At 45.1% G+C, this 14,908-nt stretch overlaps 1 protein-coding gene and 1 non-coding gene across 2 annotated transcripts; both read left to right on the forward strand.

Annotated features, from left to right (window-relative positions):
- The first annotated feature begins 2,123 nt into the window (after nt 1-2,123).
- LOC115187899 (polyadenylate-binding protein 1) lies at nt 2,124-8,631 on the forward strand. Its single transcript, XM_029746953.1, has 11 exons — nt 2,124-3,030; nt 3,425-3,618; nt 3,814-3,929; nt 4,399-4,538; nt 4,779-4,879; nt 5,004-5,237; nt 5,633-5,996; nt 6,124-6,237; nt 6,844-7,068; nt 7,910-8,134; nt 8,248-8,631. Exons 1-10 carry the CDS (start codon nt 2,838-2,840, stop codon nt 8,125-8,127), a joined length of 1,899 nt encoding a protein of 632 aa, XP_029602813.1. The 5' UTR covers nt 2,124-2,837; the 3' UTR covers nt 8,128-8,134; nt 8,248-8,631.
- LOC115187959 (small nucleolar RNA SNORD72) lies at nt 7,686-7,770 on the forward strand. Its single transcript, XR_003876176.1, has one exon. It is a non-coding gene; the product is annotated as a small nucleolar RNA SNORD72 (small nucleolar RNA).
- Nucleotides 8,632-14,908: the final 6,277 nt, after the last annotated feature.

A 14,908-nucleotide genomic window follows, 5' to 3' on the forward strand; every position in this document is an offset into this window, starting at 1 on the left:
CTCTACTGTGGGGAAGAAGAAAAAACATTACAACATTAAAACAACATTTAATACAACATTAAAACAACATTAAAACAACATTAAAACACTAAAACAACATTAAAACAACATTAAAACAACATTACAACATTAAAACAACATTACAACAACATTACAACATTAAAACAACTAAAACCACAGAACAATGAGCCATATATTTTGTCGGAAGTATAAATGTGAAGTATTTGGTTGGCGTTTCCACTCACTACCAAATATGGTAATGGAGGAAGTCCAGTGGCCGGCAGTGGGAGAACATGGAACGAAATGAATTTATGCCAAAATTCTGCTCCTTTTCTCATCTATGAAACATTTGAACTCCAAATAGTTTTATGTTTCAAAACTAGAATCAATAACAAACAAAGTGTACTGCGTTTTGTAGACTTTAACCTTTGCCAAAGTTTTTTTTTTGTTGTTGAATGGTGTTGTTTAGGAGTGCAAACGAGAAATTCGTTTTTTTCTTACACATGGGCACTTCACAGAGTAGGCGTTCCCTAACGGAAATATGCAAATAAATGCTAGAACGCACCAATAGAATCTCAATAGCTCTTGCTTGGCTCTGCCCACCTCCTTGCTTGGCTCTGCCCACCTCCTCTCTGCCCACCTCCTCTCTGCCCACCTCCGTACTTGGCTCTGCCCACCTCCTCTCTGCCCACCTCCTTGCTTGGCTCTGCCCACCTCCGTGCTTGGCTCTGCCCACCTCCTCTCTGCCCACCTCCTCTCTACCCACCTCCTTGCTTGGCTCTGCCCACCTCCGTGCTTGGCTCTGCCCACCTCCTTGCTTGGCTCTGCCCACCTCCGTGCTTGGCTCTGCCCACCTCCTCTCTGCCCACCTCCATGCTTGGCTCTGCCCACCTCCTCTCTGCCCACCTCCTCTCTGCCCACCTCCTTGCTTGGCTCTGCCCACCTCCTCTCTGCCCACCTCCTCTCTGCCCACCTCCATGCTTGGCTCAGCCCACCTCCTCTCTGCCCACCTCCTTGCTTGGCTCTGCCCACCTCCTCTCTGCCCACCTCCTCTCTGCCCACCTCCATGCTTGGCTCTGCCCACCTCCTCTCTGCCCACCTCCTCTCTGCCCACCTCCTTGCTTGGCTCTGCCCACCTCCTCTCTGCCCACCTCCTCTCTGCCCACCTCCGTGCTTGGCTCTGCCCACCTCCTCTCTGCCCTCCTCCTCGCTTGGCTCTGCCCACCTCCTCTCTGCCCTCCTCCTTGCTTGGCTCTGCCCACCTCCTCTCTGCCCACCTCCTCTCTGCCCACCTCCTCTCTGCCCACCTCTCTGCTTGGCTCTGCCCACCTCCTCTCTGCCCTCCTCTCTGCCCACCTCCTCTCTGCCCACCTCCTCTCTGCTTGGCTCTGCCCCTCTATGATTAATTTGCTCCCATTTGGAACAACAGGCTTTGGTCTATCTTGGGTTAGTTATAAAAAACATATTAGCTAAAATAGCTACTGCATGCATACTGCAAATGTCTTTATGACTCAAAAGTACAACATCTGCACGTTTAACCAGACTGACACCCTCATCAGCAGGGAGGGAAATTAACACCAGCCGAATGCTGGTAGAGTTTGGCTGATATAATGTCTGTTATTACCAGCCAAATTGGCTGGTTTGTCACTCAGTTCAATCCAAAGCCTACATGCAAAACAACGTATTTTGTGTGTTATAACATTACATGCTCATGCGTTTTCTATGTATTATCTTCATTATTATCGGGAAGATAATGTGGGTATCCACCCAGCCAGCCACCTTGCTCATGAGTTACTACTATCTGTTATAACCACGTTTCTATCTTGAACCTGAAGACAGGAACTTGTGAATGCTGCTTTTCCCCCCTGTTATTTCCCCCTTTGTTATAGATATAAAAAACCGTAGGGTGAGCTTGTATAACCTCAAAAGACCCAATAGCTGTGTTGCATTTGCTGATAGCAGAAATTTGAGAGCAGCAATTAAAAGCAATAAAATCAAGGAATAGTCTTTTGGTAGAATTGAATTTAAAAAAAACAGTGTATTGATCATAAGAGGTATTGATTTCACAAGATCTCGTGTTGATTGGATCAGATGACGCAACCAACGAGAGGACAGACGAGATGTTGTGTTTTTAAGGGGGGTTTCCGCACCACATGACCACCTTTTCATTCCCTTCTGCGTAGCGACGCTAGAGTGTGTACCGGAGCTTGCCTCGGCACACATTTTATTATCAAAAAACAAAAAAAATATAAAAAAATTAAAAACCACACACAGGGAAGAATATTTTTGTAAGAAAAAAAAAAATACATCTCGGTGAAGCAGGACTAACAAAGTAACCCGTCGAAAAATAGGACGAGATTTCGAAGAGAAGGCCTTTTTTTCCCCTTTGATAACATTGTTGAAGGCGTGGGTGATTTCATACTGATTAGCTAGCTAGCTAACTTGAGAATTATTATTATTTGTATTTTTTTAAAAGCAGGGTTTTTTTTGGTCGATATCGCAATCTGTTGTTATTGTAACGTTAACTAGTCGGTAGTTTTAAGAATATTGTAGCTAATAGCAACTTTGTTCGAAAATAATTTCCTCAGAAGCTAACGTTAGCTTGCTAGTAACTAGGTAGCAGAATTAGCTAACCGGCCCGCATTGCTTTTTCTTTTTTGGGGCCTAAGTGCGAAGTCCCTCCAAAAAACATTTATTTTTTTGTTGTTTAACAAATAACAAATCTTCGGTGTCATAAGACAGTAGACGTTAACCTGACAACGTAACGTGTTTTAATTAACCCTCCCGTATTTTTTAAAAAACATTTAAAAAACCAACACGGTCCCAAATTAGTAGACATGAATCCAAGCGCACCGAGTTACCCGATGGCTTCCCTGTACGTCGGCGACCTGCACCAGGACATCACCGAGGCCATGCTGTACGAGAAGTTCAGCCCCGCCGGGCCCATCCTCTCCATTCGGGTCTGCAGGGACATGATCACACGGCGATCTCTAGGATATGCCTATGTTAATTTCCAACAACCAGCCGATGGTAACTATTGATGGATTTTGTTTTTAATAAGAAGTCGTTTTTTTAATCGTAATGATATGGATGCCACCAGTATAAAAAAAAATATATATATATATATAACGTGGCTCGCACGTTCACGTTGCACCAAAAAAAATAAATGTCAAGCCAGGGTGATGAATAACATCAAGTCTAGTACATATTCATGCGTTTCGATTTCATAGACCTGGTTTCAGTTTAGCAAAGCTACGTAGGCCAACGAGTCTCTTTTCAGTGGCCTAATTTGCTGTAGTGTTGGGTTCAATAATTAATTTGGGAGTATCGGCTGCATCACCGCTAATATATGGTCTTCTCTCAGACGTCACACATACAATGTAGCAGTTTCCTTCAACAACATTTTAATCTGATATGTTTCTAGCTGAACGTGCCCTGGACACCATGAACTTCGACGTCATCAAAGGGAGACCTCTGCGTATCATGTGGTCTCAGCGTGACCCTTCCCTGAGGAAGAGCGGAGTGGGCAACATTTTCATCAAGAACTTGGACAAGTCTATTGACAACAAGGCCCTCTACGACACCTTCTCAGCTTTCGGAAACATCCTATCGTGCAAGGTAGTGCTGAGAGAGAGAGACGCTTCTGTCTGTGTGTGGTTGCCATATGCTGTGTTGTTCAGCATGTCCCCCCCTTCCAAAAAAAAAAGATGGCAGCAGTGTTGATTGAAATGTGTGTTTGAGTTTGTTGTTTGGTACGCATGATGTTGGTTTTTTTAAACCACTGCCTGTGCTCTCCAATGTCCTTTCTCCAAGGTGGTTTGTGATGAGAATGGCTCAAAGGGATATGGCTTTGTGCACTTTGAGACCCAGGAAGCTGCTGAAAGAGCCATTGAGAAAATGAACGGCATGCTGCTCAATGACAGAAAAGTGTAAGTGTGATCGGGTCCTTGTGAACTCAGGACGTAGTCGATAATAGATGGGGGGGGGGGGAGATACCTAGTCAGCTGTCCGTTAGCGGTAAAAGTGCAACAGTAACTCAACTGTACAGAAAATGTAACTCGAGTTCTAAATGTGAACAGTTTTTTTAATATATTTTTTAAAATTTCAACTGGTTCAAAGAACGGTTAAATTTAAAAGCAGGATTTGTTTTCGTGTGAGTTCTAACTTTAATCTTACTAACTCCGTTTTTATTTTTCTTCAAGTGTGAACTAATATAGAGCTGTTGCTCTGTAGCCTTGTGCTTCTCTACTCACCGTATACTCTTCCCTGGGGTTTAGTCAAAATGGTGGTAACAAACATTACCAAGCTCATGTTTCTGCCCCCCCCCCCGTACAGAACTGGTATCCCTTTCTACACATTATGCAACTAACAATATTATTTTTATTAACATAAAAATAGGTTCGTCGGACGCTTCAAATCCCGCAAAGAGCGTGAGGCCGAGCTTGGAGCCAGAGCCAGAGAGTTCACCAATGTGTACATCAAGAACTTTGGCGAAGATATGGATGATGAGAAGCTGAGGGAGCTGTTTGGGAAATATGGTAAGTGTCGACCACGTATTGTTGTGTGTTACACCCCCCCCTCCAGGGATGTGTTCATTAGGAAGCAAACAGTACCAAGCAGGGAGGGACCTACCTGATTTTATGTCCTGATAACAAATGTTCTGTCACTGTACTATAATGAATCTAGCCCAGATTGTCGATTTTGTTTTAACTCTTGTAGTAAAACGTCGGTTTCCGTTGAATTAGAATTTGATGCCGTTTTTGTGTTGGACCCTATTGTTCCAGGACCGGCCCTGAGCATCAGGGTGATGACGGACGACAGCGGGAAGTCCAGAGGGTTCGGCTTCGTCAGCTTTGAGAGGCACGAGGATGCTCAGAGGGTGAGTTTGGGCTGTACATTTCCTTATTATCACTATCTGGGTGTTAAATAAGAGCTAAGTGTCCTGGAAGACAGCGATTTTATTATGACCTCAACGGGACCACCTGTATCCGTATCTTCACCAGGCTGTAGATGAGATGAACGGGAAGGATTTTAACGGCCGCCAGGTCTACGTCGGCCGCGCCCAGAAGAAAGGAGAGCGCCAGACGGAGTTAAAACGTAAATTCGAACAGATGAAACAGGATCGTATGACCCGGTACCAAGGGGTCAACCTGTACGTTAAGAATCTGGACGATGGCCTCGACGACGAGCGTCTGAGGAAAGAGTTCTCTCCCTTCGGTACCATCACCAGCGCCAAGGTAACCTTTCCGAAGTCGAAAATAAGGGAGAACGGCACACACTCTAGGAGCTCAGATGCAAACATGTAATATCAAACGTTTCGTTCACCAGGATACCCTGATGAAGACAGCTTGGCTGTTGAAACATTGGATATTAACATTTTTGCATCTGAGCTCCTAGATTGTGCGGTTCTTCCTTATTTTCATGTTTTCTGCTCCGCCGGCACCTCGCCTTTTATAGGTGTGCGTTTTCTTTTTCTTCTAGAACCTTCCTAAGTCGACATCCACCCTCTGATTGAAACCATTACAGTCGTGGTGGTGGTGGTACGCTTGTTGCCCCCGTCTCAGTGTGTCTACAGCCCCTGTCATTTTTTGGGTCCTTTTTTTATCTAATGTACCTCTTCTTCTCTCTCTAGGTGATGATGGAGGGTGGTCGAAGCAAGGGCTTCGGCTTCGTGTGTTTCTCCTCGCCAGAGGAGGCCACCAAGGCCGTGACGGAGATGAACGGCCGCATCGTGGCCACCAAGCCGCTGTACGTGGCGTTGGCTCAGAGGAAAGAGGAGCGCCAGGCTCACCTCACCAACCAGTACATGCAGAGGATGGCCACCGTCCGGCCCGTACCCAACCCAGTCCTCAACCCCTACCAGCCTGCACCTCCCTCTGGTTACTTCATGGCCGCCATCCCACAGACACAGAACCGCGCTGCCTACTACTCCACCAATCAGCTGGCTCAGCTGAGACCAGGCCCACGCTGGGCCACCCAGGGTGTCCGACCACAACGTAAATAATAACATAACTACCATTATTATTTTTATTTAGTCAACAAGTTTCACTCCGGATTAGAGAACACTCGATTCTCCATCCAGGAAGTTGTTTGACGTTTTTAATTGTTCCCTTCTGTTTTCAGACTTCCAGAACATGCCCAATGCCATGCGTCCGTCCGCCCCCAGGCCGCAGACCTTTGGTGCCATGAGGCCCTCGTCCTCCCAGGTGCCCCGGATGATGGCCGGCCAGAGAATGGGTGAGTTTAACTGGTTGCCCTGCTTGTCCCTTCTTCTTTTTTCTTGATTTTCACAACCACCTTTCATCTTGTTACCATTTAACCCGATTTGTATACTGGTCTGTTAAGGATTTAAGCCTTGAGACGTGGATTGTGTATGGGTGCCATTCAGAGGGTGAACGGGCAAGACAAAATATTTAAGAGCCTTTGAACAGGGGTATGGTTGTAGGTGCCAGGTGGCACTGGTTTGTGTCAAGAACTGCAACGCTGCTGGGTTTTTCCACACTCAACAGTTTCCCGTGTGTGTCAAGTATGGTCCACCACCCAAAGGACATCCAGCCAACTGGACACAACTGTGGGGAAGCATTGGAGACAACATGGACCAGCATCCCTGTGGAACGCTTTCTACACCTTGTAAAGTCCACGTCCTGATGAATTGAGGCTGTTCTGAGGGAAAGGGGGGGGTACAACTCAATATTAGGAAGGTGTTCTTAATGTTTTGTACGCTCACTATGTCTCGAAATAAATGAATCTGTCTCTTGGATGTTGACTGACTTCCTCCTGTCTCTCTCTCTCTCTCTCTGTGTGTCTCTCTCTCTCTCTCTCTGTGTCTCTGTCTCTCTCTAGCCACCCAGGCCCTGGGCCAGCGTCCTGCCGGTGCGGCGGCTGCTGCAGCCCCAGTGAGGATGCCCCAGTACAAGTACGCAGCAGGTGTGAGGAACCCCCAGCAGCACATGGCTAGCCAGCCCCAGGTGCCCATGCAGCAGCCTGCTGTCCATGTCCAGGGACAGGAGCCTCTGACGGCCTCCATGCTGGCGGCTGCTCCTCCTCAGGAACAGAAGCAAATGTTGGGTGAGTCTCCTGGTCGCGTCTCTCTTTTTACCGGCCTTCCGTTCTCCGTCTCCTGGTCACGTCTCTCTTTACCGGCCTTCCGTTCTCCTTCTCCTTCAGTTAAAGGTTGCTTTTTTCTGTATTGTAATGTCAGGAAAATGTCCCTAATATATCTGTAGTAATCGTGGAATGATAGTGTTTTACAATGTTCCTTACCCGGGCAGTGTTGTGGATTTGCTGATATTCGTCTATTGATTTCTCCCGCCATTTCCTGGTTGCTAAAATTCAAATAGTTTGGCAAACTTCGATTTATGTGATAAAACAAACAGTCATCGTGTAGAGAATCATTGTATCGTCTAAACCGCTGTGAAATATATTCTCAATAACCCAAAATATTGTGTTTTCAGTTATTTGAAGCTTGTGCACAAAACCGAAAGTAAAATAAGCAACAATAAAAAACTTAAGAACAGGAAGTATAGAAATAGCGACATAGAACATATCTACCTCTTCTTAGACTGGCTTCCGATGAGAATGACAGATCTATAACACCCATTTCTATGTGAATTTGGTCTGGTCGCCCCCAAAAAAGTTATCGTTTGCAGTTTTTTTTAAAGACGATCAAACATATTTTTATGTGCTCTTTGTCAATGATGTTTTCTGTACAAATGTCTGAACATATGAATTTCAGTGATTTTCTTATAAATTTTAAAACTGAGACAAGAGCCCAACCTTTCCATCATGAACAACTGAAGAAGAAGCATTTATTGGCCAAACTGGTGGTCCTGAATGGTCTGGTGACCCCTCTTTTCTCTGGGTCCTTTACTGATGCTGAATTCTCTCTCCTCCTCTCCTCATTCTCCAGGTGAGCGTTTGTTCCCTCTCATCCAGAACATGCACCCCAGCCTGGCTGGAAAGATCACCGGCATGCTGTTGGAGATAGATAACTCTGAGTTGCTCCACATGCTGGAGTCTCCCGAGTCTCTCCGCTCCAAGGTGGATGAAGCTGTTGCCGTGCTGCAGGCTCACCAGGCCAAGGAGTCGGCCCAGAAGCCCACCAACCCTGCTGGAGTCCCCAGCTAAAAACCCGGTAACAAACTCATTTTAAACAATGTAAATGTTGTATTATTTAAGCTGTTTTAAGTGTTACATCAATGTTAAGTATGCTACTAATGTTAACGTGTGTTTTTTGTGTTGTTTCAGAGACGGTAATCTTTAACTTGCTTCACCGAAGAAAATGATAGAAAAAATTTCAACATGGGGGGAAAAAACGGAAAACTCTGAAAACATTGCAAAATTAATAAAGTATTTCTTTACAAAAAATGAATACACAATCTGCCAGGTCTAGAGAAGATTAAACTAGGCCTTGTTATTAAAAGTACAAAAGTGGACAAAAAAAATTGCAAAACCATCTAATTATTGAAAAATGTTTGACAAATGTGACCATAAAAAAAATAAACATTCCATTGTTGTATTTCCTCTTCCAGTACTCAGAATATCAACCTGTGTTCAGAGATGAGATAGCCGAGTACTTTGAAAAGTCATTTGGATTGAAAACTGCTTAATAAAGATATCAAACACTTAAAATGGCTGCCTTTTTTTTCCATGAGCTGGTGCACGAAGGTTCATCTAACCTCTTTGTAATTGTCATTCACATTATAGTCGTTCTAAAAGGCAGAATTTATTAAGGATAATGAGCAATAGTTGTTTTTCTACTTTAGTGCACTGTAAGTCGCTAATGGAAACACTGACCTGTACTTTTGAGATAATGGGTATTGCAGATCACTGGCATGGAGTGGCAGGAGCTGTGGTCTGCCACTAGGTGGCGCTGTAGTTTACAGAAATAATGGAAGTGACTAGTGAATGTGTGATTTTATAGCTCCAGCTGATCACCAGTTGCCTTAAAACCTCCCAAATATGGTCTCTTTGTAAACGAATTAGTTTTTTTTCTTCTGAGGTGACCAGCAATATTAAAGGCAGATGTGTTACTGGTCAGCCAGTGATCTTACATCTGTCACCCTCCACTCCAGGGCTCTGAATGACTGGTCGACCTGTCAGCCTCCACTCCAGGGCTCTGAATGACTGGTCGACCTGTCACCCTCCCCTCCAGTCCTCTGAATGACTGGTCGACCTGTCACCCTCCACTCCAGGGCTCTGAATGACTGGTCGACCTGTCACCCTCCACTCCAGTCCTCTGAATGACTGGTCGACCTGTCACCCTCCAGTCCTCTGAATGACTGGTCGACCTGTCAGCCTCCACTCCTCTGAATGACTGGTCGACCTGTCAGCCTCCACTCCAGTCCTCTGAATGACTGGTCGACCTGTCACCCTCCACTCCAGTCCTCTGAATGACTGGTCGACCTGTCAGCCTCCAGTCCTCTGAATGACTGGTCGACCTGTCAGCCTCCACTCCAGTCCTCTGAATGACTGGTCGACCTGTCAGCCTCCACTCCAGTCCTCTGAATGACTGGTCGACCTGTCAGCCTCCAGTCCTCTGAATGACTGGTCGACCTGTCACCCTCCAGTCCTCTGAATGACTGGTCGACCTGTCACCCTCCACCTCCATGCTGTGCTGGCTGTCCTTACCTTAACCATCCAACCGCCGGGCCGGGCGAAACATCATGACATGTTACGTAGCCATAGTAACACTGACAGGGCATTTCCTGACATCTCCGAGATCCAGGATTCATACAGGCTTTTTTTAGTTCAATGTTCTAATTCAACTGTTAAATGCTTAAATAATGACAAAACACTGTTATATATGTCAGGAACGTTGTGTATTTAATGTTATGATCTGCGAAGACTCCAAGCATTAACTCGTGAATTATGGAGAGCTCATGAACTCAGGTGTAAAACAAACTCCTATTATTATACTGAATGTAGGCTACCTGTTCTACTGGTGTTCCTGTGTGTGTAGTACTGCCTCGGCTGTGTGAGGGTAGGCTACCTGTTCTACTGGTGTTCCTGTGTGTGTAGTACTGCCTCGGCTGTGTGAGGGTAGGCTACCTGTTCTACTGGTGTTGGTGTGTGTAGTACTGCCTCGGCTGTGTGAGGGTAGGCTACCTGTTCTACTTTTGTTCCTGTGTGTGTAGTACTGCCTCGGCTGTGTGAGGGTAGGCTACCTGTTCTACTGGTGTTGGTGTGTGTAGTACTGCCTCGGCTGTGTGAGGGTAGGCTACCTGTTCTACTGGTGTTCGTGTGTGTAGTACTGCCTCGGCTGTGTGAGGGTAGGTACCACTATACCATCAGCTACCGGTAGCCCTATTTGTTTTTACCACCGGCTACCGGTAGCCCTATTTGAAGTTGATGCTAATACACATTGTATCCTAGTCTAGTAAGATGAACCGTGTGTGTTAAGGTGACCATCCTGTTTTAACCACAACCCAAAGGGGGCGCCAACCCAGACAGGAAGACCACGTCAGTGACTCAACCCACTCAAGTGACGCACCCCTCCTAGGGACGGCATGGAAGAGCACCAATAAGCCAGTGACTCAGTAGAAGGTTTAGAGGCAGAGAATCCCAGTGAAGAGATTGGAACTGAGATTTCCTGCCTAAACCCAGTCCCTTTTCCCTGGGATAAATAACTGCAAGAAACCTGTACATTTTTTATAAATGTACAGGAACTATATCAATTAATATGTGATGTCTGAATCTGGCTTCTCTATGGCCTCTGCTATCTTCATGATCAACCATCAATCCTCAGGTTGGGGACAGACAGCAGTAGGCCTATGCTACATCAATATGACTGATCACATCTCAGTAGGCCTATGTTACATCAATATGACTGATCACATCTCAGTAGGCCTATGCTACATCAATATGACTGATCACATCTCAGTAGACCTATGCTACATCAATATGACTGAACACATCTCAGTAGGACCTATGTTACATCAATATGACTGATCACATCTCAGTAGGCCTATGCTACATCAATATGACTGATCACATCTCAGTAGACCTATGCTACATCAATATGACTGAACACATCTCAGTAGGCCTATGCTACATCAATATGACTGATCACATCTCAGTAGGCCTATGCTACATCAATATGACTGATCGCATCTCAGTAGGCCTATGCTACATCAATATGACTGATCACATCTCAGTAGGCCTATGCTACATCAATATGACTGATCACATCTCAGTAGACCTATGTTACATCAATATGTGAGGGTGTAATGCTGTAATGCTGTGATGCTGTGATGCTGTGAGGCTGTGATGCTGTGAGGCTGTGAGGCTGTGATGCTGTGAGGCTGTGAGGCTGTGAGGCTGTGATGCTGTGAGGCTGTGATGCTGTAATGCTGTGAGGCTGTGATGCTGTGATGCTGTGATGCTGTGAGGCTGTGATGCTGTGATGCTGCGAGGCTGTGATGCTGTGAGGCTGTGATGCTGTGATGCTGTGAGGCTGTGATGCTGTAATGCTGTAATGCTGTGATGCTGCGTAGTCACATTGTCAAACTGTAAGATAAGATGAAAATATCCTCTCGTCAGAAAATGAAGCCCACGACATCATCAGAAGCAGGGTAAACACCTTCAGGTGTATCCTGAACGAGAACAAGATCCCACGTGGGGATTAGGATTCTACCCAGGGACCTCTGAAAACACACTACCAGCGTCAGAATAATACATGAAGCGCCACACCGTCCGCAAGACATCTCATTTCCCGGTCCCTGTCCGACAGCACGTCTGAATTACACAAATACAGTAGATAAACAATAAAGCACCCAAAGTCCGCCTCTCTCTATTTCCATCTCTTTGTCTCGTATCTCCCTCTCTGTTTTCATCAGCTGGTTGCTAAGGAACAGTTGAGTGACGTGCAGAACTGATAAAGAATTGTTGTTTAACTGTTGACAACACTATCCATAGTTGGATAATAGATTCTTTGTCTTTAGATACGGAAAACTAAGACAATGTACATAACAAGTGTATTGTAATCCTAGACATACTTGACAATAACAACTGTATTGTAATCCTAGACATACCTGACAATAACAATAATTCTGGGCCAATTACTCGCCGCCCTATGGGACTCCCCATCAAGGCTGGTCGTGATATCAAATCAAATGTATTTATATAGCCCTTCTTACATCAGCTGATATCTCAAAGTGCTGTACAGAAACCCAGCCTAAAACCCCAAACAGCAAGCAATGCAGGTGTAGAAGCACGGTGGCTAGGAAAAACTCCCTAGAAAGGCCAAAACCTTAGGAAGAAACCTAGAGAGGAACCAGGCTATGAGGGGTGGCTAGGAAAAACTCCCCTAGAAAGGTCAAAACCTAGGAAGAAACCTAGAGAGGAACCAGGCTATGAGGGGTGGCCAGTCCTCTTCTGGCTGATACAATTTGTGATCGAACCTGGGTCTGTAGTGACGCCTCTAGCACTGCGGTACAGTGCCATAGACCACATGCACCACTCGGTAGGTCCTATTTTTTCGCTTTTTAAACAACTAATTGACCGACATCTGTTCAATTATTTTGAATTCCATTTAGTTTTTTCTGTGAGCTCAATGTGCAATAGTAGGGAGTTGTAGTTTCTCTAGAGATAAATCAGACCCAGCCTGAACTGTGTGATGTAGTAGGGAGTTGTAGTTTCTCTAGAGATACATCAGATCCAGCCTGAACTGTGTGATGTAGTAGGGAGTTGCAGTTTCTCGAGAGATAAATCAGATCCAGCCTGAACTGTGTGATGTAGTAGGGAGTTGTAGTTTCTCTAGAGATAAATCAGATCCAGCCTGAACTGTGATGCAGTAGGGAGTTGTAGTTTCTCTAGAAATAAATCAGATCCAGTCTGAACTGTGTGATGTAGTAGGGAGTTGTAGTTTCTCTAGAGATAAATCAGATCCAGCCTGAACTGTGATGCAGTAGGGAGTTGTAGTTTCTCTAGAAATAAATCAGATCCAGACTGAATGTCACGTCCTGACCAGTAATAGGGGTTATTTGTTATTGTAGTTTGGTCAGAACGTGGCAGAGGGTATTTTGTTTATGTGGTTCGGGGTGGTGATTTATTTAGTAGGGTGTTTGATTTATTATTTCCGGGTTTTTGGGGTTATGTTCTAGGTTTGTATTTCTATGTGGTCTCTAGTCTTTTGTATTTCTATGTCTAGTTTATTGGGGTTGGACTCTCAATTGGAGGCAGGTGCTTTCTCGTTGCCTCTGATTGAGAGTCCTATATATGGGTCATTGTTTGGTGTAGTGTTGTGGGAGATTGTTTCTTGTTTTGCCTGTGTGAGCATGACAAGACTGTTTTGTTGTTCGTGCGTTCTTCGTTTTGTTATTTTGGTGTTCTCTTTACACTGAACTGTGTGATGTAGTAGGGAGTTGTAGTTTCTCTAGAGATAATCAGATTCAGCCTGAACTGTGTGATGTAGTAGGGAGTTGTAGTTTCTCTAGAGATAAATCAGATCCAGCCTGAACTGTGTGATGTAGTAGGGAGTTGTAGTTTCGGGCAGGTGGAGAGGATGAACCAGGAGCTGGGGAGGTTCCTGTGGAGTCACTGCCAGGACCGGCAGGGAGAGTGGGCTCGATTCAGCACTATCGGGGCATGGACTCTACAAGGTGTCGAAAGCGTTCCACAGGGATGCTGGTCCATGTTGACTCCAATGCTTCCCCACAGTTGTGTCCAGATGGCTGGATGTCCTTTGGGTAGTGGAACATTCTTGATACACACAGGAAACTGTTGCGCATGAAAACCCCAGCAGCGTTGCAGTTCTTGACACAAACCGGTGCGCCTGGCACCTACTACCATACCCCGTTCAAAGGCACTTAAATATTTTATCTTGCCCATTCGCCCTCTGAATGGCACACATACATAATCCATGTCACAATTGTCTCAAGGCTTAAAACATCCTTCTTTAACTTGTCTCCTCCCCTTCATCTACACTGATTTGAAGTGGATTTAACAAGTGACATCAATAAAGGATCATAGCTTTCACCTGGATTCACCTGGTCAGTCTAATGTCATGGGAAGAGCAGGAAGTGCTCCTAATGTTTTGTCCACCCGTATATTTAAGCAATGAGGCCAATGGGATGTGGACGCCTGATGAAGACCTCAGGGTCTGAAACGTTGTTATAGATAAATATCACCTGGGAGCACGAGCAGCGGTGTGCAGCGTTTTCCTTTCTGTTTTCCATATTGACAATATACCATGGATGAGGGCTGTTCTTAGGCACGACGCAACGCTGAGTGTCTGGATACAGGTCTTAGCCGTGGTATATCGGCCATGTACTACAAACCCCCCTGAGGTGCCTTATTGCTGTTATAAACTGGTTACCAACATAAATAGAACAGTAAACAAGTAGTTTTGAGGCATACCCGTGTTATATTTTCTGATATACCACGGCTTTCAGCCAATCAGCATCCAGGACCCAAACTAGACGGTTTATAATTAAGCAATAAGGCACGGGGGGGTGTGGTATATTGCCAATATACCACGGCTAAGGGCTGCTCTTAGGCACGACGCATCGCGGAGTCCCTGCCCCCAGGTCTGGCTGTGAAGGAGCTCAAGTAGAGGACTATCTTCGTGTACAGTAAATTGTAATAAAAAGAGGAAAACCATTTGTCTTTGTCATGCCTGTTATATTGTTCCACTACAGTAAATTATCTATATTCATGTGTAACATGCTTAGTGGCTTTTTATTGGAAGAAGGCAAAAACTGTCTGCCGAATGAAGTGACTGGATTATCTAAGAGCTGGTTTCCCAGACAGATTCAACCTACTCCTCAGATTTAAGGACTTCCTCCAATGATTTGTTTGTTGTACTTGTCCTATTGCAGTGATATCCCAAGTATATATATGATGAAGTATACTAAAGGGTAAAAAATGTTTTGCATTAGTGTTTTGTATGCATTCACTACCGTAAGTC

The sequence above is a fragment of the Salmo trutta genome, unplaced genomic scaffold (assembly GCF_901001165.1).
Source record: "Salmo trutta unplaced genomic scaffold, fSalTru1.1, whole genome shotgun sequence".
Classification (NCBI taxonomy): Eukaryota; Metazoa; Chordata; class Actinopteri; order Salmoniformes; family Salmonidae; genus Salmo; species Salmo trutta.

Bases quoted from the DNA above. Each gene is read 5' to 3' on its own strand.
- LOC115187899 (XM_029746953.1), top strand. From the start codon at position 2,838: ATGAATCCAAGCGCACCGAGTTACCCGATGGCTTCCCTGTACGTCGGC. The intron at 3,930-4,398 runs GTAAGTGTGATC...ACATAAAAATAG, and splicing joins CTGCTCAATGACAGAAAAGT to GTTCGTCGGACGCTTCAAAT. The intron at 4,880-5,003 runs GTGAGTTTGGGC...TATCTTCACCAG, and splicing joins GGCACGAGGATGCTCAGAGG to GCTGTAGATGAGATGAACGG.